This window comes from Phoca vitulina, unplaced genomic scaffold, assembly GCF_004348235.1.
Source record: "Phoca vitulina isolate PV1807 unplaced genomic scaffold, GSC_HSeal_1.0 scaffold52, whole genome shotgun sequence".
Lineage (NCBI taxonomy): Eukaryota > Metazoa > Chordata > Mammalia > Carnivora > Phocidae > Phoca > Phoca vitulina.
In genome coordinates, this window is record NW_022589755.1 from 3,647,695 (window position 1) to 3,670,179 (window position 22,485).

A 22,485-nucleotide genomic window follows, 5' to 3' on the forward strand; every position below is an offset into this window, starting at 1 on the left:
GGGATTTGGAGTCCTTCTAGCTCATCCCCCCTCCTTTTTACAGAAAAAGAAACTGAAGCCCCAGAGATTAAAAGACTTCTCAAGGTCACAGGATGAGTTTGCATCAAAGTCATGGGTGAAATAGAGTGGCTTGAGAAAGGAGGTTCTGGGACCAGGCAGGCCTGGGTGGAAATTCTCCTCTGCATCTTACGAGCTGGGTGATCTTATCGTCCCAAGTGCTAGTTTCTTCATCTACAAAATGGGGCTGTGTGCAATGCCTAGTTCCAGGAGGTCTGGGAGAATCCAATGAGCTAACACATGGAAAGTGCTCAGCCCAGTGTCTGACACCTAATGATAGCTTGGTGAGTGTGGTCGTGATGGTGGGAGCTGTCCTCACCGCCCCCAAGAGCCTAAGTCCCAACAAGGCGAAGGAGCCAAAGGGCTAGCACTGTTTCCTTCTCAACACACTTCAAGAAGAAGCTTATTAAACATTCAGGCTGTTTTCAGTCCCTCTGTGGAGTAGGTGAGATCACAGATGTTAGGGCCCACTTGGAAGCCTTGGACAGGGGGCTGCTGGGAACATCTCATCAGATCACATTCGGGAGGAAAGTGTGCAGGGAGGAAAGTGTGCGTCTCATAGTAGGTGTTCAATCAACGCAGCAGTGATTGCTCGATAGAGCGTTAGGAGAATCCACTGCTCCCCAGTGAGCAGGGAAGGAAGCTGAAATCGTTGTGCCTAGGTGACCCTGGATGAGTCATTTCACTTCCACGGCCCTATCTGCAAAATGACTTCAGTAAATTCAACATGTAGGTTTGGGGAGAAAACCCAATGAAGCAATAAATGTAGAAGGAAGGCAAGCAATAGTAACAGTACTCTAAGTGGTCAGGGTAACACCAAGAGTTAGTTTTTATTGATCCTGACGGGTGTCACTTGCTGTCCTACATGCTTTACACGGACTGAATTATCAAGTGCTGCTGTTAGTAATTAAGATGATTAAGCAACTTAACAAAGACCAATCTAACCTTGTTCTGCAGGACTCGAGGCCCCCACCCTTGGGGCAGAGACCAGGACCCAGACCCTCTATCCAATCCCCTCCCCCTCGGCAGGCGGAGACGTGTTTGAAATAAAGTTTATTGAAGTTTCTGTCGGTATTTACATATGATACACGGCAAATATCAGAGCCAGGCCCCCCACCCCCCCTCCCCACCCCCAAGCCCCCCCTCCCCCCAGCCTCGTTAAAAATCGCTGCGTAAAGACAGGTTAACTGCTGCGCTCCCCCCTCCCCCCTCCCACCTAAGATGCAAACTAAAAGCCCCCGTCCCTCCCCTGCCCCCCTCCCCCCACCCCGGGGGCCTTCCTGGTTCCGTGTACAACACTGTGCTACCTCGCCCCCGCTCCCCTAATAAGGGGGGAGGGCGAGTTTCTGGTGACCTTCCCCCCAAATCTGTCCAAGGGGGCGGACGGACCCTTGAAAGAGGCCAGAGTTGGGGGTCTGAGATGGGAAGGGGGACTTCGATGAGGGGGAGTGCCAGAAAATGGAAGACTTGGAGGTTTGGGGGGTTTCGACCCCCGCTACTGCCTCTCCCTCCCCCGACGGGGCCTCGAGGGGGAAGAGGCGGGCACAGGTGTGGAAATGGCACGGAGGAATTCCCTCCACCCTAGGGTCTCCATCCCTGTCATGTGGCGTGCGGGGCTAGATGCACCTAGGGGCGTTGGGTGAGCGGGGAGAAAGGAGGGAGACAGAGCTGGAGGATGAGGAAGAAGAGGAAGAAAAAGAAGCCAAGGGCAGCTGAGAAAACAAGATCCTTCCGACGGCGCCCGCTAAAAGGCTGGTGACCTTCAGGAGGCCGAGAAGAGCCCAGCCGGTGAGGAAGAATGGGGCCTCCCAGGGGAGCCGAGAACTGGGAGGGGGCCACACCAGGTAAAGCACGCCCCGGCCTCCCGCTCCCCACCCCACCCCGCAGCTGCGGGCGCAGCAGGAACACCGGCCGCTGCACCCGCGGGCCCGGAAGGTCCGGAGATGAGATCGTGCGGGGAAAGAGGGAAGTCGGGGCCGAGGGGAGAAGAGGATGGTTGGCATTCCAGGCGGCTGCCGAACCTACTCTCCAGCCCCGCGCCCCTGCGGCGAGGCAGCAGGCTGTGGGGCTCGGGGTGGGCGGGCGCCTGCCCCGCGGAGCCCCGGCGCGCACTGCGCGCAGCAGGGAAACCGCGGCCCGGAAACTGGAGGGGAGGGGCGGGGCCAGAGGTAAGGGGCGGGCCCCGGGGGAAGGGGCGGGGCCGTCTGCGAGTGGATCGGACCGAGGAGGTCGAGAGGCCCCGAAGGGGGAGGAGCCCTTGGAAAGTAGGAGGGGCTAGGACGGCGGGGCGGGGCCACCAGGAAGAGGGCGGGGCTAAAGCGTGCGCAGCATCCTCCCCGAGGGATCGAGAGGTCCCGAGGGAGGGAGCGGAGCTGTGGGGCCCGGAGACCCCGGAGGAGGAGGAGGAGGAGGAGCAAGAGAAGGAGGAGGAGGGAGCGCCGAGGGGCGGGCCTCAGCAGGGAGAGGTGGAGATGTGCAGGTGGTCCGGGTACTTGATGGCGGGAGGGTAGTTCTGCGTCATCTGGATGGAGACGTCGCTGGAGATGTCGGAGGGGCTGCGGCCGCGGCGCCACGCCTCGGGCTGCAGAAACTGGCCCGAGTAGTCGGAGCAGTCGCTGAGACGCGGGCGGTAGAAGGCCGGGTGCGGACGGTACATCTCCTCCTCCGCGTAGCGCTTGGTGAACAAGTACACGGACATCACGCCAGCCCCCTGTGGCAACGCATGGTCAGGGTCCCAGAGGCTGGCCCCGAGGTCCCAAGGACCCCAAGACTCCAGACCCCCCAGCCCCTCCTCGCTCAGACCCAGAAGTCCAGGCCCGCAGCCCCCTCCTCTTTCAGACCCAGGAGTCAGGGACCCCAGCCCCCTCCTCCGTCAGACCCAGGAGTCCAGACCCCAGCCCCTCCTCCCTCAGACCCAGGAGTCCAGACCCCCAGCCCCTCCTCCCTCAGATCCAGGAGTCCAGGCCCCCAGCCCTCCTCCCTCAGACCCAGGAGTCCAGGCCCCCAGCCCTCCTCCCTCAGACCCAGGAGTCCAGGCCCCCAGCCCCTCCCCCCACCAGGACCCCAGAAGTTGGGAGCTGTTAGACCCCTCCTCCAGGTCCCAGGGGTTAGGCCCTCAGCCACCACCTCCCTTTTAAATCCAGAGTCTACACCCCCAGTTTCCTCTTTGTCCTGGACCCAGGAATGAGGTCCCCGCAGACCCCTCCCCATTCACGTCTGGGCCCCACAGACATCACCTCTTTGAGTAGGAAGGAGGAAGCAGCGAAGGCAAAAGACCACCCGTAGCGGTAGTGGAAATACTGCTCAGAGCTGCTGGGCCTGTTCATGACCTCGTCATTGATGCTGGAAATGTAGAGAACCAAGCCCACCACCAAGGAGAGGCCTGAGGAGCAGAGGGTGCCCTTGGTCCGTCAGCAGTGGACCCCTCTCCCATCTCACTGCCATCCCCTTCCCTTTCCTCCCTGCTCTGTCCTGAACTAAATTCCATTTTTTGAAGCCCCTTGTGTGCTGGGCCTTGGCTGGCTGCAGGGGTCCCAGAGATGAATGAACTTCCCCTTCCCCCTCCCCTAATCTCCCGTCCAGGAGTTCACAGTGCAATTGGGGAAGGCAAATATGGACATTGGTGGATAGTCACATACACGGTGACATGCGCAGCAAGGGAGGTAGTAGCACGAGTTCTGTGGGTCCAGAAGAGGCACCAACCCACCTAGGGGAGGGGCAGGGACCGGGGGAGGGGCAGGGGAAGTCAAGGAAAGCTTCCTGGAAGAAGGGCCTTTGTCCAAGTCCTAAAGGATGAGGCCTGGGGAGAAGAGTACACAGTTATACCACTCCAGGCAGAGGGAACAGCGTGGCCAAAGGAGAGGGAGCACCGAACTGATCCATCCACATAGCCAAAACATGGGCCACAGCCACAAAATATGAGGCCAGAGAAAGGGGCAGAGACACGGCCATGATGGGCCTCAAATGCCAAGCTGAGGAGCTTGGCATCGATGCCAAGGGCATTAGGGAGCCATGGAAGGTCTGGAGCAGAGGAAGGACAGGGTCAGATAGGAGCGTCAGAAGAACCCTTGCAGGACGGTTGGTTCTGGGAAGAGACTGGAGGGAGAGACTAGTTGCGACATTCCAGGGGGAAGAGGATGAGGCATGAGTTGAGACTGTGTGAATCATAGCAACAAATCAATAATAATATTAATAAAACAATAGCAACTGCTTATATAGGTCTTGCCCTGTGCCGGGCACCGTTCTCAGTGTTGTACATGTATTAACTTATTGAACCCTACCAACGGTCCTTTCACAGAGGTACCACCTTTATCAACACTGACAGTTGAGGGAATAGAGGCACATGGAGAAGGTGGGGAGGAGGTGTCTGGTTTGAGAAATCTCTAGAGTCAGATATCACGTCCTCAAGCTGAACGTCTTTTAAAGAGCAGCCATGCCAAGTGTGGCTTACGGAGGTTATAGGGTCCCCTGCCCTAAATCCATCCAAGTCATCCCTATCAGCATCTTCCCCCAGATAAACATTTGCGTGCCCATCACACCCAAAATAAATCTAAATTCCTTCCATTGCCTACAACAGGGTTCAGCCAACGGCGGCCCATGAGCTCCATCCAGCCCACCTCCTGTTTTTGTAGGGTCTACTAGCTAAGAATGGCTTTTACACGATCAAATTGTTGAAAAAAAAAATCGAAAGAAGAATGATATTTTGTGGCATGTAAAAAAGTATATGAATTTCATTTGGCAGTTCCTCAAAGTGTTAAAGATAGAATCACCACATGACCCAGTGATTCCACTGCTAGGTATCTCTACCCAAGAGAATAGGAAACATATGTTCGCACAAAAACTTTGCATGAATGTTTGTAGCAGCATTCTTCATAATAGCCGAAAAGTGGAAACAACCCAAGTGTCTATCAACTAAATGGATAAACAAAATGTGGTATAGCCGTATAAAGGAATATTATTCAGCCAAAAAAAGGAATGAAATACTGATTTACACTGCCACATGGATGAACTTGGAAAATAAGCAAAAGAAAGAAGGCAGATACATACTGTATGATTCCATTTATATGCCATGTCGAAAATAGGCAAATCCATAGAGAGAGAAAGTGGATTAGTGGTTGCCAAGGAGCGGGGTGGAGGGGAGATTCCCACTGGCTGTCGTTAAAGGGTATGAGGTTTCTTGCTGGGATGATGAAAATGTTGCGAAACCAGGTAATGGCGATGGTCGCACAACCTTGCAAATATACTCAAACCCCCGAATTATGTGAACTTTATGTTTTGTGAATTGTAATATCTCAGTTTAAAAAGTATACGGATTCCTCATGTCAGGGTCTATAAATAAAACGTTGCTGGCACCCAGCCACAACCCTTTGCTTCCACGGAGCCTCCGCCTGCAGTCGCAAGGTAAAACAGTTGTGGCAGAAACTGTGCAGCCGGGAAAGCCGAAAATGTTCATTAACAGGCCTTTTACAGAAAACCTTTCCTGACCCTGGACTGCAATGCCTATGCGGTCTGCGCCCCACCGGCCTCATCCCTGGACAGTTTCCCCTTGTTCCCTCTACTTAGATCACACGACTTCCTCACGCTTCCTTGAACACATCAAGCTGATTTCTGCCTCAGGGCCTTTGCTCTTGCTGTTCCCCCCAACTGTATTGCTCTTCCTCCAGATTTTTCCACGTCTCTCTTTCACTTCATTTGCATCTCCCCTCCCTTGTCACTTCTTTAGAAAGGCCTTCTTTGAGCTCCTTGTTTAAAAAGAAAAACGTGGGGGCACCCGGGTGGCTCAGTCGGTTAAATGGCTGACTCTTGATTTTGGCTCAGGTCATGATCTCAGGGTCCTGGGATCGAGCCCCATGTAGGGCTCCACGCTCAGCAGGGAGTCTGCTTGAGGATTCTCTCTCTCTCCCTCCACTTGCTCCCTCCACAACCCCCCCCTCAAATAAATAAATACATCTTTTTAAAAAATGCTCCTTTACTTAGAATAAGAAAAATGTTGATGGAAACTGTGAAGAGATGTCCTTTCTCATCCATCAGGTCATCAAAAGTTAAAAAGCTTCACAACATACTCTTCTGGTGAGGCCGGGGAAACAGAAGCTCTTACGTGTTGCTGGTGGGAATGCAAAATGGCCCAGCCCGAGTGGAGGGGAATCTGGCCATATCTAGCAAAACCACACATGTATCTGTCCTTTAACTCCACAATCTCACTCATAAGAATTTACCCTGCAGCTATCTGTCCAACCACACAAAAGCACAGAGAGGCATGCTAATTCACCTCATTACCCATAACTGCAAAATCCTAGAAACGACCTACATGCACTTACACAGAAGATTAGTGGGATAAACTGTCAAACATCACGGAGTAGAGTACTGTGCCATTGTGAAGTGAGAATGAGGAAGTTCTCTGTGAACTGGAGCGGAGTTCAATGATAGTTCCAGATGCTATCACTCAGTTAAAAAAAAAAAAAAGTAATGCACAAAACAGTATACAGGATGCTAGCTTTTAAGCAAAACTAAATAAATAAAATACATATATGCATCTGCTGATTTTTGCAAAAAGAGACACAGTAAGGAAAACCAACAAATGAGGTTGATCACCTACAGGAGGTAAGTGAGAACAGGAAGGAAGTGGCCCTCCTCTGAGTACGTATTTTTGCGTGATTTGGACCCTTGGAAGAATGTTAATATTTTATATATTTGAAAGCTAAAATCAACAAGGATGGGGGAAAAAACCTAAAGTTGAATACAAACAAAAATAAATGAAGCTAACTTTATATCAAATGAACGATACAACCACAGGAGGGGGTAAAAGTAGTATTCTAAGTAACTTTCAAATACAGTACTTTGATTATATATTTCACTCTAAAGACAAAAGATCTGCAAAGAAATCTTGAACCTTAGTACATTTCTGGGGAAATGGTTTAGAGGTAGCAGGTCTTAAGCAGTGTAGGGCTGAGCAAATCTGCAAATATACTGATATTTAGGGAGCTGGATTCTGGTGCCGAAAAAAGGAAGACACAGATCAGAATGGGGTAAGATGAAGAAGACCCCAGATGTTAGTAAAAAACCTCCTGTTTTACAAGCACATAATTCCCCAATTTGTGTCCTGAAACATCCTAGAGACAGTGTAGCAATGAGCCCACCTAGCACCGAACTTTTGGTCTCTAATATCATCCCCCACTAAATAAGAAGCTAGGGCTTCCAGAAGAAATAGCTCATTTGAAGTCTGGGGGAGAGGCAGTAAAAGTGCGCTTGTGCCACAAAGGAAGGAAAAACTCAAAAAATGAGAGGGACACGTCAGAAGAGGATGCAGGGACTAGTTTGAAGGGGGTCCCTGATAGTCCAACTAGGGACAATTTGAACATCAAAATGAATAATAGAAGTAATGGCATATATTGGGGCACCTGGGTGGCTCAGTCAGGTAGGTGGCTGACTCTTGATTTCAGCTCAGGTCATCATCTCAGGGTCATGGGATTGAACCCCCCAGGGTGGGCTCCATGCTCAGTGGGGAGTCTGCTTCTCTCCCTCTCCCTCTGCCTGTCCCACCCAGTGGGGATGCTCACATGTGCACCACACTCTCTCTAAAATAAATCAATAGGGCACCTGGGTGGTTGTTAAATGTCTGCCTTCAGCTCAGGTCATGTTCCCAGGGTCCTGGGATCGAGTCCCGCATCGGGCTCCTTGCTCAGCAGGGAGCTGCTTCTCTCTCTCCCTCTGCCACTCTCCCCCCCACCCGCCACCGACAAATAAATAAATATAATCTTAAAAAAAAAAAAAAGAAATGGCATATAACATGCTGAATTTTAAAAAGTGTGAACCCATACTGATATATTTTTTAAAAAATAAACAAATAATAAAAGAAAAGAGAAAATTCTTCTTTTCGGTAGTATACCTGTAGATGGAACAGCAGATTTAGAAAACCCCATTTTGCAACCCTACGAGTAATATTAGGATTTCAGCCAGCTTCATCAGTGGCCATTAAATCACTGCACGACAGAATCTCCCCCTGGAATATCTATTAATTCATAAAGAGGATTTTTAAAAACTTCCTTTATCATAAAGGAACCCAACACACTATCTCAAGCAAGTGACTAAAACTAACATCACCAATAACGGGGCAGACGGACACCATTACCTCCTGATGCGAGCCTGCCACTACTCCATTTACGTAGGGTTCCTGCTGAAAATGTGTAACCTGAATCCACTCCTAAGAAAACCGTGGGCATTCTACTAGATGTCTGGCTGCTCTCTTCAAAAAAAGTCAACATGAAAGATATTTCTTTTTTAAAAAGGCACAGGTACTATATAAAAGATAAAAGGCAACAAAGGAGACAGGACAAAGACATACGAAGCGTGATCCTAGATTGGATACTGAATGGGGGGAAAATGACGATAAAAGACAGTCCTGGGACAATCGGTGAAATATGAATATGGACTGTGCTTTAGCTATAATACTGTATAAATGTTAAACTTCCTGAATTTGATTATTGTACTGTGTTTAGTACTTGTTTTTAGGTGATACTTGCTGAAATATTTAGGGGTGAGGTGTTTGCAACTTATGTTCAAGTGGTTCATATATTTATATTTATAAACATCTAGATACAATACACACACACACACACACACACAGAGAAAGCGAATGTGGCAAAATGTTAAAATTTGGTCCAGATGAAGGGTATGTGAGAGTTCACTGTGTTATTTTTGCAACTTTTCTGTAGGTTTAAATTTTTTTTCCCCAAATTTCAATAAAATAGGGGAAGGTTTTACCTCCCCAAGTTACCAAAGTATTACCCTGCAAATTACTTATTAATTGGAAAGAGGAAAATGTACAATTTCAATGAACAGCCCTGATGATCACCGCCTTTATCAAGGGTTCAAAGTTTGTTCCCTTCCCGGTGCGAACAACCAACAACCGGACAGTATTTGCCACTGAAGGGCTGGGATATAAAGAACAGGCACCAGCTTTGCATCTGCTTGCCAAACCTGTTTAACCCGAATCTAATAAAACCTCTAGTCTAGACAGAACTTCCGGGTTACAGAGAACATGAGGAAATAGGAGCAAATCATCAAATGATGGCATGGGAAAACAGTCAAACTAACCTAGGATGTGGGGCATTCTACACGATACCCTGGCCTCCAGTCTTCAAAAGGACAGTGATATGGGCCAAGCTGGTAATACCCGAACCAGTGATCATCCTTAACATCTCAAGAAGAGAGCCAACGGGGAGATCTTATGTCTCTGGATGCAATGCGGTAGGATGTAAACAGCACCCCCTATCTATGAAATATTTTTTGCCAAAAAAAAAAAACACAAAAAACACAAAACCAAAAAAAAAAAAACAACAAAAAACCCCCACAAGTCTGGATCAGATAAACAACAGTTTTATAGGAAAACACAGGGATGAATGAGCACATTAAACCACAACAGGAGAGAGAACACAGTGAGAAAACTCAGGGGTGTGGGCATTCTACAAGACAAATGACCAGATTTCTTCAACAAATAAATGGTAAGGAAGAAATAGGAGAGAGACTATTATAGATTAAAAGAGGCTTCCGAGATCTATTAGCTAAATGCACAAGTGGAATTTGAATCCTGATTTGCAACAAACTAACTGTAAAAAAGCATTTATTTATGAGACAAGCGGGGAAGTTGAACACTAACTAGATATTAAATGATACTAAGTAGCTATTCTTAATTGTTTGGGCGCCATGGCTATGTTAAATAACAAAGTACTTATTTCTCAGGGATATACTGAAATATTTGTGCATAAAATGATTTAATGGCTGAGTCTGCCTTAAAATAATGTACTGAAGTGCAGAAGGGAGATACGGCAGTGCGACTAAAAAAAGATTCGCCATATGTTGATAACTACTGAAACTGAGGGAAGGATACATGGGATTTCATTTATTTATACTATTCCTTCTATATTTTTGTAATGAAATTCATTTTAGAAGTCAGTGTTGTAAAAAAAAAAAATAGTGGGGGAACTAGTCTGGAGTAAAAGAGACATGAACTAAATGCTGTGTGTGAACCAAGACTGAATCCCAGTTTTTTTGGGGGGGGGAGCTATAAAAGGCATTCTTGAAACAATGGGACAGTCTACAAATGGAATAAATTATGCTATGGAATTACTGTAAAATTTCTTGGTAGGAGAAGAATGTCCTTCCTCTTCAGAGATGCATACTACAGTGTTTGCAGATGAAATATCATGATGCCTGTGACTTATTTTGAAATGGTAAAGACCCAAAAAAGTATGTGTGGAGAGAGAGAGAGAAAGAGAGAGGGAGAGAGAATATGGCAAAAACATCAGCAAAATGCAGGATTTAGGTGGAGGAAGGTATTCCAGTGCTCGTTACACTATTCTATCAATTTTAAAGTTTTCATGAAAAAATTGGAGTGATTGAGATAAAATAATGCCCCCCCATCACTCTCCCCACCAGGATACTTGGAACTAACTTACCTGTTCCCTCTTGCACCCCTACCACCTAGCACAAGATCCAGCACATAATAAACACCAGTTGAATGGGTAAGTGTACTTGGCAAGCAACTGGAGCTTCTAGAAAAGCTCGTTAGTTGCTTCCCCTTTTTGAACCCACAATAAATCCCACCATTCCTCCATTTCCTCTAAGAATCAACCTTCCCTTGCTCTGAACTTCCATAGTCAAAACCCCTTCTTGCAACCACAAGTCCTCTGACCCAGTTAAGGCTTATTGTCTATGCTTTTACCGTTACCCCAATTTCTAGTATTCCATAATTTTGATATTCAAGAAGAGAGGGCCCACAAAGTGTCACATGGTGGAAAAGCATCTGAGATAGGTCTAGAAAGATGAGCAAGTTTAAAGAAAAGAGATAGCAGAGGAATCCCACAATCCACACTCACTCAGGTACCCTAGTCCAATGCAGGGGAATCCTCTTGATTTTACTCTCTCTCTTTCATCCAGCAAAGATGCTCAGTCATCAGGTCAAGTCCATTTTACTTCCTGCATCTCTCATAAATCAAAACCCCTTCTTGCAACCACAAGTCCTCTGACCCAGTTAAGGCTTATTGTCTATGCTTTTACCGTTACCCCTAAATCCTTGTCCCCCTGCTTTAGATCCTGGTTCTTTCTAAAACCCATATAAAGTCTATCCTTCTCTCATCAAAATTCTTCCTTTGGGGGTGCCTGGGTGGCTCAGTCAGTTCAGCGTCTGCCTTCGGCTCAGGTCATGATCCCAGGGTTCTGGGATCGAGCCCTATATCAGGTTCCCTGCTCGGCGGGGAGTCTGCTTCTCCCTCTCCCACTCTCCCTGCTTGTGTTCCCTCTCTTGCTGTCTCTCTCTCTGTCAAATAAATAAATAAAATCTTAAAATATATATATATATTTCTTTCTTGGCTCCCTACTGTCCAGAGGAGAAGGTTTTCATTCTTCAGTCTGACATTCCAGACTCTGTGATCTGATTCCTGCTAACCACCCAAACACACCTTAAGTTCCATGTTTCACATTATAGTTCTAAGTAACAAACATTCTCTGTAAGGTGAGTCAGGAGCAAGTGTTGATAAGGAAATAAATATTTCCAAAGAGAAAGAATCTTTTGCTGTTCTTTTTTGCTTTTGTGTGTGTGTGTGTGTGTTCAGTAATTGAAAATCACGTGAAAACAATTGCAAAAGGTAAGTTTTCTTGCCATTCTTTCTACTGCCTGGACATTTTATAATGACTCTGGTTCTCCAAAAATAATCATCTTTCGCCCTTTTTCTCCTTTCCTCTTTTTCTCCCTCCTTTCCCCCTTCCTTTCTCTGTAATCCAACTCCCACTCCCTCTTCCCCCTCACCCCACCTCTGTTTCAGGATTGTGCAGTAGGCAAGAATCACCTACATTCTAGGCTGAGTAGAAACAACCCAGCCTTAGAACAATAGGGTTTCAGGACCATGGAGAGCTGCACACGAGTCTACTGGTCTTTATGCTTTCTAGGGCATTAACACATGTTGTGACTTCCACCTCCATACAAGGCACTATTCTTTCTTCACTTGAAAAATTCTCCCTCACCCTTTCAGCTTCATCTACTCAGATGTCACCTCCTCTTGGAAGCCCTCCCAGGTCATTTCCCCCCTCCCCACCACTCTACTGTGCCAAGTTAATGCATCCTCCCCTTTCCCAAAATGCCCTAAATTGTCCTTATCATTTCTCTCTTATACAAATACTTCAATGTGTACTTTGTACCAGCAACTCATCTAGGCTCTGTGGACACAAATGGGAGCATGCTTGTAAAGGTCCATGTATTTAGGAGTTTACATTCTAGTGGGAGACGGAAAACGTGTAAGATGACAATAGCTATGAATCAAATATAAAGCATGCAAAGTGACGGTATGGGGGGGCATGGCAACATTACATACTGTTGTCAGAGAAAGAAAGTCGGAAGAGAGAAAGTTCGAGCTCTTTGAGTATCAGGAGGAAGAGACTTCCAAGCACAGAGGGTTAATGAATGTAAAGTCCTCATGTGGGGCTGAGATGAGCATTTTTAAGGAATAGGAGAGGCCAGTGTGGCTGAGGTTGTAAGCAATGGAGAGAGTGTTAGTGGGTTAGGAAATGAGGTCAGAGATCTGAGCATTAGCTAAATCCTGGAAAACCTTGTAAGCTAGCATGGAGAGTTTGGATGTACTCTACGTGCAATGTGAATCCATTGAGCATGGAAGGGATTGAAGCAGGTGTGCAGTTTTGATTGATGGGTAATTGGGGCTGTTTTGTATTTGACTGAATGTGAGCTCTCACCTAGGATTCAGCCACATCTTCAGTGCTCAGTGCTGGGCCTGGCAATATAGGGTGTCTGTGTAAATGCTTGATGAGCAAATGAAGGAGCAGATGCATAGAACATGTTGAGGGTCAGGGGTTAGTATGGGCTTTGCATGAGAAGCATGCTTCTTATGACCTGGAAAAAGAAAGTCAATGTCATTCCAGCTTCCTCCCTGCTTCTCTCACCAACCATATCCAGCCAGTCATCTGGTTCCATTGATTCTTCTGTCAATATCCTTCTCTGTCAAAGCCATGCACTTGCCTTTATCTTTCCAACCCCAGCCCCAGCTCAAGCCCCAGCTGCTCTTGCCCAGAGCACTGCATAAGCTTCCTCCTTGGTTTGCCCATTTCCTGTTTCTTTCCTGCTAGTCCATCCCTGAAGGATGCTTAACACCCAGGTGACCCTGTCCCTCCTCTGCCCCAACCCTCCCACTGCTTTCTCCAGAATTGAATGCCAAAGCCACTATTCACCAGCCCTTAGGCAACTCCTCTCTCTCTCTCTAAGTCTTGGGAACATGAACTAGTTGGACTAGATTATCCTGTTCCCAGATCTAAGATACTGGTACTGTCATCTTTCCCTCTCCTTTTAAATCTCCTTCATTTTTATGATTTTTTTTTAAGTAGGCCCCATGCCCAGCATGGAGCCCAATGCGGGGCTTGAACTCACGACCCTGAGATCAAGACCTGAGCTGAGATCAAGAGTTGGATGCTCAACCGACTGAGCCACCCAGTGCCCCCATCTTTATGATTTTTAAAAACTTTTTATTTTTTATTTATCCTACTTTTTTAAGCAATCTCTACGCCCAATGTGGGGCTCAAACTCATGACCCCAAGATCAAGAGTTGCATGCTCTACTGATTGAGCCAACCAGGAGCCCCATTTTTTGGTGATTTTTAATTGTCGTGGGGCAATATAATGTCATGGTGAAGGCCTGGTGGGCATCCTGCTTCCGCTATGGAGCAACTTAACCTCTAGGCGCTTCCGTTTCCTCAGCTAGAGAATGACAATAACAATGACATCTGCCTTAGTAGGTCAAGAAAAAGAAATACCTTAATTTACGTAAAGCACTTAGAACTTCCCCCAGCCATGTCTCTTGATTGTTTTGGTTGCTGCTACCACCACTACTATGGATGTACATATGTACGTGTTTACCAGGCACTGGGTCGGCCCTTCACATCTATGATGGAGATCAGGGGTCAGCAACCTACCAAGTGTCCCAGCACCTGGTTTTGCATGGTTTTCGAGCTAAGCATGGTTTTTACATCTGTAAAAGGTGTAGGGGGTTGGGGTGGGGGACAAAATGAAAGAAGAATATTTCATGGCTCATGAAAATTACATGAATTCAGATTTCAGGGCCCATAGGTAGGATCACTGGCACACAGCCATGCCCATCGCCTCACCTCTGCTTCCTTTGGTATTACAATCCTATGGCTCACAAAGCCTGAAACATTTACTATTCGGCCCTACACAGGTTTGCCAACACTTGACCAGGATTTGTCCTCTCGACAACTCCTTTCCCCCTTCCTTTCTCTGTCATCCAACTCCCACTCCCTCTCCCCCTTCACCCCACCTCTGTTTCAGGATTGTGCAGTAGGCAAGAATCCCCTACATTCCAGGCTGGATAGAAACAACCTGGCCTTAGAACAATAGGGTTTCAGGACCATGGAGAGCCCAGGCGAAGAATTCGCACCCAGTCTTTCTAGGTTCACAGCAGCATGAACTGTCAGTCACCTCACCCCACAACCTTGAAAGCACATGACAGACTCCTTGAAGTGGGGCACACAGGCCATAGTCTATGACATGAACTCGAGGAAGGGCTTCAGGAAGCGGGGTTCAGTCCCCCCAAATTTCTCTGTTACATCAGAGGCCTGACCTCCAGCCCTGACAGCACCATTGATCCTCAGCCTGACCCTGGGAAATCAGGTCCTGGGACATCGCAGGAGCGTGAGTGTGGGTTTTGGGATGAGAACACCCTCTGGGCCAACCGCCCTCTACCACTGAGCTATGTTGCCCCTTCTGTGAACAGCAAAAATGGGATCTTCCTTCTAGTGTTTTGGGTGGATTGAATTAGAGTCTCCATGCTTCCTACCCTTGTCCCACTTTCTCTCTCTCTAGGCCACTATTTTTCCATATGAAAAATGATAAGACCGGGGTGTGCCTGAGTCGCTCAGTTGGTTAAGCGGCTGCCTTCAGCTCAGGTCATGATCCCAGAGTCCTGTGATCGAGCCCCATGTCGGGCTCCCTGCTCAGCGAGGAGCCTTCTTCTCCCTCTCCCTCTGTCTCCTGGCTTGTGCTCTCACTCTCTCTCTGTCAAATAAATAAATAAAATTTTTAAAAAAGAAAGAAAAATGATAAGACCTTTCTGCTCTGACACTCCGGGGTGGTGATATTGTACGGGTCTTATTTCAGCTCTGTGTCCAGCTCCACATGCCACGATTCAAGTTAACAGGGAGGCTGCACCCTGGTTTCTCTGGAAAAGGTCTCATCAGGTTAGGTTGGAGGCACGGGGGACGTTTAGCTGGGTGAGGAGCAGGGACGAGACTGGGGATAGTCAAAGATCCATCTTTAACTCTTTGCGGAGCCAACTCTAAAGAGGGATCTGGGTGCAGGCCCCAGGGGACAGAATGGAAATGAGCCATAAATGGGGTTTGTTCATAAAATATCAACTGAATGAAAAGGACCCGAACGGAGTTTAATGAAATGATGCTGAATTAATTTGAATGGAGTCAGAATGGACTGGGGTGAGCTGGACCAGATGGATGAGTTAAATGTGTTAGGGCCGGGTTGTCCTGGCCTGATCTGAGCCGAGAGGGACTGAATTGGACCAGACAGTGCTGACATTGGAGGGGGGTGACACCTGAGAAAGAACTCTGCTCTGGAGCTCAGGACACTTGGTCCCCCGGCTCCAGTTCAGGCTGGTGTCTTGGGCAACTCCCTGCACAACTGTGGGCCTCGGTGCCCCCATTTTATCAAGTGAGTGCTAATAATAACTCTGCGGCAGAGATGTTATGGGAAGGGTGTGAGATCGCTCATGCACAAGAGCCTCGTATCTCAAAAGAAAAAAATAAAAAACAAAGACAAATACTGCAATGTAGCTAATGACATGCAAGGTGACATATTCGGGGTGAAGTGTATGGACACCTACAACTCCCACTGAGCTGCGTAAGGAGATAATAATAAGGTGGACTGATGGATGGGCAGGAATACAGACAGATGGACAGATACAGGACAAAGCCAGGCTAGTAATAGGGTAATGGCTGACTCTAAGTGGTGGGCACATGGATGCTCACTCCAAAATTCTTTCCACTTTTCTGTTTGAAAATTTTTCAAATAAAATGTTGCACAGGAAATAAAAAGCCCTGAAATATGTGAACTGCTAAAATATCAGGAGCGGTGAAAAAACTCAGCCTCTGGAGGTGAACGGCAAGTGTCTGAGTCCCAGCTCTGTGTCTCCCTGGTTGTGCGGACCTGAGCAATGACTTCAGTTCCCTGAGCATCTGTTTCTGTATCCGTACAATGGGACTATTAATAGCATTTCCCTCACAGGGTTGTGGGAAGTATCAGAACAGAGCCCAGCACCTAATCAGCACCTAATAAACACTCGCTATGATTGGGTCCTCCCGACAAGCTGTGAAATGGGTGCTTGCTATCTCCATTTCACAGAGAAGGAAAGTGGGGCTCAGAGAGGTTGGGCAACCCCTCCAGGATCACACAGCAAGGAAGCGGCTTTCTTAGTGGAGGAGGGACCGCAGATTCCTGGAACCGAAAATAGTCCCCAGGCCCTAAGTCTTTTCGTTGGGCTCACCCGATAGGATGAAGAAGATGCCAGAAACGAAGGCCAGAATGGTCCTCTGTGGGCGGATGTGGCCGATGTTACTGATGACGAAGGCCGTGAACACTAGGAAGAGACTGACCATGGGGAACGGGGTGGCCGTGCGCACCGTCTCTGAGGGAAAGGTAAAGGGAGAGACAAGGGGTGAGGGGGACTCTGCGAGGGGTGACATCTCCCCATTCCCCTGGCCTCTCCTCCTGCACCGGCCCCGCCCCTTTATGTAGCTCCGCCCCTTCCTGATACTTCCATTGCTGACCGCAGCCCTTCACCCAGGCCACACCCCTTGAGTTTGACCCCACCCTGTTAACGTGGACTCCACCCACTGCCCAGGCCCCGCCCCATCAACCTGGCTCCTCCTCTTCACCCAACCACTGCCTTCTTTCAAGCCCCCACTCCTTCTCCTCCACCCCACCCCTTTCCTGGTGCTGCCCTTTCTCCCAGGACTCGCCCCCCCCTTTGTCTAGGCCCCCTGCTTCCCCCTCACTCAGAATATTCTCCGTGTTCTCCGTCACCAAGTTGATCTCCGGTTCAAGGAAATACTCCGAGGCCACACAGCGACCCTTCTCCCTGCCTGGGGGTAAGATACGAAGGCAAAGCTGGATGAGGGGCTCCTGAGCTCTGGAGAGGCAGTGAGGGGCAGGTGGCACAGTGGGGAGACCCCGGGATGGGTATGTGAGGCTGAATCCAGGGGTTACTGTCTATATTATTCTTAGCGGGTCAAGAAGGGGATGCACAGGAGGTCTGGGAGTTCCTCTTCCAAGCTTCCCTGGAGACCCATGGATGCACGACAGGGCTGGAACCCTGGGTCCCAAAGGGGTGGGGGTGGGGGCCGTGGGCGAGGACTCCTTAATCCCTAAAGAGGATTGGGGGGGGATTCCAAGGAGGAAGGTCTCTGTGGTCTCTGGGCGGGGGGGTGGATTTTTTATTCTGCCCATTCAACACTGGAACTGTGCAGGAGACAAGCTCTGATGCTAGACTCTTGCTTCTAAGAGTGGACCCTCCAGGGATTAGGGACTTGGCATGGGGGGCTCTTAGATCCAGGAAATACAGGGCTAGAAATCGGGTCTCCAGGTAGAAATTTGTCTCTCCAGGAAAGAAACAGGATCCGTTTCTGGACTTCTGGAACCCCAGGGATGGAACTGTGGATAAGGACCCTCGGGTCCCAGGCAAGGCAGAGACAGTCGAATGGAGGGCACGTGGGGTCTGTACCTGCGAAGAAGCAGACTCGCCAGAGGCCGGCGTGCAGTGCCATCTTGACCTCCGTGGTCTGGTTCTGCGGCAGCACCGTTCCCTCCTCCATGTACAGCCAGTAATCAGTGCTGACCGCGATGCCCACGAGCAGCAGGCCACACGCCCCGAACACGCTGCTCAGCAGGGTCAGGGCGCGGCTGCTGCAGTGACTCATCCTCAGCGGCGGGGGGCGCCCTGCGGGGCCTGAGACACGCGAAGCTGCTGCCTTGGAGAGCCCCGAGGGGACTAGCTAGAGTCCCCAACCCCAGGCACCCCCACCTGGGACACCGATCCCAAGCCAGAGACACCATTTCTTAGACTGAAACTTCTCAAATCTGACCTCTGTGCCCTAACCCATGACCCCATTTCTGCATTTGAACCAGTGACATCAACTGTTGACCCGCAACCCCAGGACTGGACTTCCCAAACCTGACACTTGTGTTCTGGCTCTGGATCCTGATGAGAGACCCACCACACCAGATCCCTGACCCCAGGATAAGATTTCCAACAATAGGGGCGCCTGGGTGGCTCAGTCGTTAAGCGTCTGCCTTCGGCTTAGGTCATGATCCCAGCGTCCTGGAATTGAGCCCCCGCATCGGGCTCCCTGCTCAGCGGGAAGCCTGCTTCTCCCTCTCCCACTCCCCCTGCTTGTGTTCCCTCTCTCACTGTCTCTCTCTCTGTCAAATAAATAAATAAAATCTTTAAAAAAAAAAAAAGTTTAAAAAAAAAGATTTCCAACAATAACCTTCAGTCCAGATCCAGAGATTGAACCTTAGCTCCAAGTGTGCCTGGACCTGGGTCCCAAATATCATAACGCTGACTAGAAACTCAACATCCATATTCTTAATGCCAGAACCAGGCCCTCCAACCCTAACCTTATGCCCTAACCAGAGACCTTAATCCTAGACACCAGCCCTCACCAGAATCCTTAACCTTGAGCCTGGACTCAGAAACTATTACATGGATCAGACATTTCAACACTAGAACCAGGGGTGCCTGGGTGGCTCAGTCGTTAAGCGTCTGCCTTCGGCTCAGGTCATGATCCCAGTGTCCTGGGATCAAGCCACACATCGGGTTCCCTGCTCAGCGGGAAGCCTGCTTCTCTCTCTCCCTCTCCCCCTGCTTGTGTTCCCTCTCGCTGTGTCTCTCTGTCAAAAAATAAAAATAAAATCTTTAAAAAAACAAAACAAAACACTAGAACCAGGCATACTCCCCCAATCCTGACTCCTGGTACCCTGACCCCTTTCTTTTGGACCCTGCTAAATAATTACCAGAAATCCCCCAAGTAGGTCACTAACCAGAACCCTAACTAAGGGTCCTACTAACCAAGGACCCACTAATCAAGACCCGAGCAGAGGTCTAAACCTAAGTTTAAATCCTTGGACTCTTATCTTGACCTTTAATACCCAATTCTAACACCAGGACCATGACCCATGACCTTCTAACTTTGATCCTGTGCCATGACCTCAATTTGGTTCCCCAATCTGAGATCGCGGCTCACGACTCAGATCTCAGGTTCCAGAACCCTAATTCCCCCCATCCCGGATCCGGGCAGGCCCCTGAGCCTAGGATGCTGGGATTCCATCTCAGACTGCTGGATCCAGAACACTGGGATCCCGAGACCTGGAGCCTGGATTTTGGCTAGAGACTCCAGAATGTCAAAACCATGATCTGGGACCCCCTTCCCCTGCAACTCAGCACCCTAACCAGAGTATCCTAGACCATCCTTGAACCTAGGGATCAGTGCTCTGAACACTAAAATTCCAAATCAGGAAGCCCAGGGTCCCCATCCCCCTCATGGGCCATCACAAGATCCCCAAATTCCCTACCAGAGATTCTGGACTCCAACTTCCACACTAGGACTCCCAATTACAGACCCTCTTCAACATCTAGTCTGGAACTCTGACCCCTGTAACACCAGGCCCTCAAAACAAGAGATCACCAGTTCATAGCTGTGCCCTTCCAGATTCCAGTCAGAGATCTAGAGATTCTAACTAGGGAGTTCCTAATCTCTTATCTACCACCCTTGCCCCCCCCCCCGCCCTTAACTTTTCCCTAAACTACACAATCCCATGATCTGGGGGACTCAACTTGGGATCCCCATCCTTCCTCAGCCAAAGACATCTATATCCCTGAATATCAGCGAAATACCAGCGATCCCCATCATCTTTTTTAACTATGAAGGTTAAGACTCCTAAACACTCCCAAACAATGCAGCCAAGACTTAAGACCCGTTTTTCTCTAATAGGAATTCTCGGAGCTTTGAAACTCTGCCCCATGCCAGTAACGATCTTGGAGTCAGACAACTTTCATCAGCCCCCCCCCACACACACACACACATCTCAGCATCCAGAGCCCCCATCCCACCAGGCCCCACCCCCAGCCTCCTGGAGGAGTCAGGGATCCGAGTCTGGCAGAGCTCTGACCAGCTTTTCCTCCCATCCCCCGTCCCAAGCCTTGACCGCCAGCAGCCGGCTCCTGTTCCAGCCCGCTCAGCTCAGAAACAAGCATCAAAAACCCAGTCACCCTGATTTCCTGAGTCCAGGTAGCTGACCTCAGCTCCCCCCACACCCCCACCAAGGCTCCTAGGACTCCTAGGACAGCTGGGACCTTGCCCATTGACACCTTTCTCACTTCCCCTTTGAAACCCCCTCCTTTGCTCCGATTCCGCCTCACTCCAAATGGCCCGCCCAGATCTCCTCATTTTCCTCCAGCCCTTCCTCCTTTGGGACCCTCCCCCAGGCCTGGAGCCACCTTCTTTTCCTTCTTTATCTATCGCAGTCTCTCCTGGATTCAGGCATTCGGATCCCAGGGGTCCCGTTCTCCAAGCCCCAAGTCCAAACTCCGTCTCCCTCCAGTCTCTTCAGGAACGTATTCCCCGTTTCTGGGGACCCCTTCTCAGACACATCCTGCTCTTACCGGGCCCGGGCCCTCCCCCCTTCCTCCAGGACCGCCTCCCTCAAGGACCTGGCCTGCACCCTCCTCAGGGCTCACGGTCTCTAAGACTCGGACATTAAGAGTATAGTTGCCCCACTCCAGGACCCTAGGACCCCGTCCTCCCAGATCCCCTAGGCCCAATGTCCCCCCACCCCTCATTGCCTCCCGAACTCGGGCGTCCTGACCGCCAGAATCCCACACCCCGGGGCCACTCAGGTCCCTCTCAGCCCCAACCCCCGGCTCCCAGCCACCTCAAGGGGAGCCCCCACTCCTTCCAGGACCCTCCCCTCGCGCTCACCTCGCTCAGGGCTGGGCGCACGCTCCGGGCCGCGGGCCCCGCAGCCGCATGACCGGCCCCGCGGCTTCCCCCGGCCGCCGCCGCCGCCACCGGGGTCGCCGGTGCCCGCGCCCCCCGCCCCCGCCCCGGAGCCCGGCGTCCCGGCCCCCTCCCGGCCTCCCACCCCCCACCCCCCGCGCCCGCGGCCTCACTCGGCGGACGGCGCCGGGAGCTGGAACCGGCGGCCGCTCATTGGCTACTGCGGAGGAGGGGAGGGGCGGGGAGGGAGGGAGGAGGAGGCTGCAGGGAGAGAGGGAGATGGGCCTTGAGAATGGGGGAGGCAGGGAGGGAAGGAGAATAGAAACAGAGGCAGAGAGCCCGAGAGGGGCAGGGGCACACAGAGAGGCAGAGAGGCAGAGCCGAGGATCTAGAGTCCCACCGAGACCTCGAGGCTGAGAAATTCTGAGACTCGCAGGTCTGGAGACTGGGGGAAACACAGAGGTGGCCTAAAAGAGAGAGAGGGAGAAAAGAAGAGGCAGAGATCAGGTCTAAGACCCCCGCTGCCCTCGGGCTCAGAGATTCTGGGGCTCTGGAAGTGGACAGGTCAGAGAGACAGAGAGACAGGGAAACGCTCACAGGCCCTGGGCTGAGAGAGGCTGAGACCCAGACACCTTGAGCTAGGGAAAGAGACAGAGAGAGAGACAGAAGGAGAGAGAGACCCTGAGAAGGAGAGAGAGCAGGGGCGATCCTGGGGCTCCCCTGATAAGGACTGGGGCTCTGGCCAGGCCTGGGGCGGAGCCTGGGGTCTGGGCAGCTGGAGGAGGCGGGAGGGGGCGTCCCGGGCCGGGGTCCCCAAAGCAGCAGGCGGGCGCAGAGCGGAGCCGGGTCCTGCAGCCGCCGCGGAGCCGGGAGCCGGGCCAGCCCCCCCCCCACCCGCCGTGATGTCAGCGGGGCCACTCTTAAAGGGGCAGGCCGCCCGCCGAGGGTCGGAGCTGGGGCTGGGGGCCGCGGGCAGAGCATGGGGGTACGGCCCCGGTGCTGAGGGAGCCAAGGGGAGCCCCAGCATCCAACTGGACCGAGTCCCGGAAACCCAAGAGCCTGCAGAGACGAAGAGACACCGGGGCTCCCCGAGGGAGCCTGCGAAGCTTTGGGGCTCAGTCCCCTCCAAACACAGACATAGGCACACCATTCAACTGGCCTGCCCGGGTCCGGGACTACATTTTCCATCAGCCCTGGCGGTGAGGGGCCGCACTTGGGGGGGAGGGTCCACCGCGGTGTCTGCTGGGAACTGTAGTCTGTTGGGACTGTTTTTTCCACCCCCCGCCCCCCTCCCCCGCAAGTGGGTCAAGGCAAAGAGGCCCGGACCGCGCGTCGGCCTGTCTTCTGCCTC

At 50.5% G+C, this 22,485-nt stretch overlaps 1 protein-coding gene across 1 annotated transcript; it reads right to left on the minus strand.

The window, feature by feature from the left end:
• Positions 1-1,321: 1,321 nt before the first annotated feature.
• On the minus strand, positions 1,322-21,184 carry CACNG7 (calcium voltage-gated channel auxiliary subunit gamma 7). The gene is made up of 6 exons (XM_032388824.1): positions 21,117-21,184; positions 17,861-18,085; positions 17,136-17,222; positions 16,625-16,765; positions 3,294-3,439; positions 1,322-2,767 (listed from the first exon to the last, which is right to left on the minus strand). Exons 2-6 carry the CDS (start codon positions 18,054-18,056, stop codon positions 2,510-2,512), a joined length of 828 nt encoding a protein of 275 aa, XP_032244715.1. The 5' UTR covers positions 18,057-18,085; positions 21,117-21,184; the 3' UTR covers positions 1,322-2,509.
• Positions 21,185-22,485: the final 1,301 nt, after the last annotated feature.